Source organism: Phaethon lepturus, unplaced genomic scaffold (genome assembly GCF_000687285.1).
Source record: "Phaethon lepturus isolate BGI_N335 unplaced genomic scaffold, ASM68728v1 scaffold34558, whole genome shotgun sequence".
NCBI lineage: Eukaryota > Metazoa > Chordata > Aves > Phaethontiformes > Phaethontidae > Phaethon > Phaethon lepturus.
The window spans coordinates 1,912-2,452 of NW_010556067.1; the positions used below are offsets into that span (position 1 = coordinate 1,912).

Sequence of the window (541 nt, forward strand, 5' to 3'; positions counted from 1 at the left end):
TCCTGCCACAGGTACAAGGTCAGCACCTCACCCCTCACCAAGCAGCTGCCCACCCTCATCCTCTTCCAGGGCGGGACAGAGATCATGCGCCGGCCACAGATTGACAAGAAGGGCCGGGCGGTGTCCTGGACCTTCTCTGAGGTAGGGGGTACATTCCAGCCCTCTGCCCCTGGCATGGGGGGAAGGATGGGGCTCAGCAGCCAGCCTGTGCCCTGGGAAGGGCAGGGGGGCTGCAGGGGACCCTGGGGATGCTGACACTGCCTCTTGGCCACAGGAAAATGTGATCCGGGAGTTCAACCTCAACGAGCTCTACCAGAAGGCCAAGAAGCAGCCAAAGCCACGGGAGGAGGGGACCGAGGAGTCCCCCAGTGGGCAGGCTGCTGCCAGCCCTCTGGCCGGGGAGACCAAGAAGGACAAGTAGAAGCTGCCCGGTGCTGTCACCCATCACCATGTCACCATCACCCTGGTGGCACCGGCCCCACGGGGCCTGTGTGCCTCCCTGGGCGTGCTGGGGGCAGGTCCCGGGCTCGCAGGGCCCCCC

The 541-nt window shown here is 66.0% G+C and overlaps 1 protein-coding gene across 1 annotated transcript in view; it reads left to right on the forward strand.

Moving 5' to 3' along the window:
- The window catches only part of TMX2 (thioredoxin-related transmembrane protein 2), a gene marked incomplete at its 5' end in the record, with an annotated part of 2,329 nt that extends 1,908 nt beyond the window's left edge, over positions 1-421 (forward strand). The window contains 2 exons of the mRNA XM_010292366.1: positions 12-141; positions 275-421. Coding sequence (XP_010290668.1) covers positions 12-141; positions 275-421 — 277 coding nt within the window. The remainder of the gene's footprint in view (positions 1-11; positions 142-274) is intronic.
- Positions 422-541: the final 120 nt, after the last annotated feature.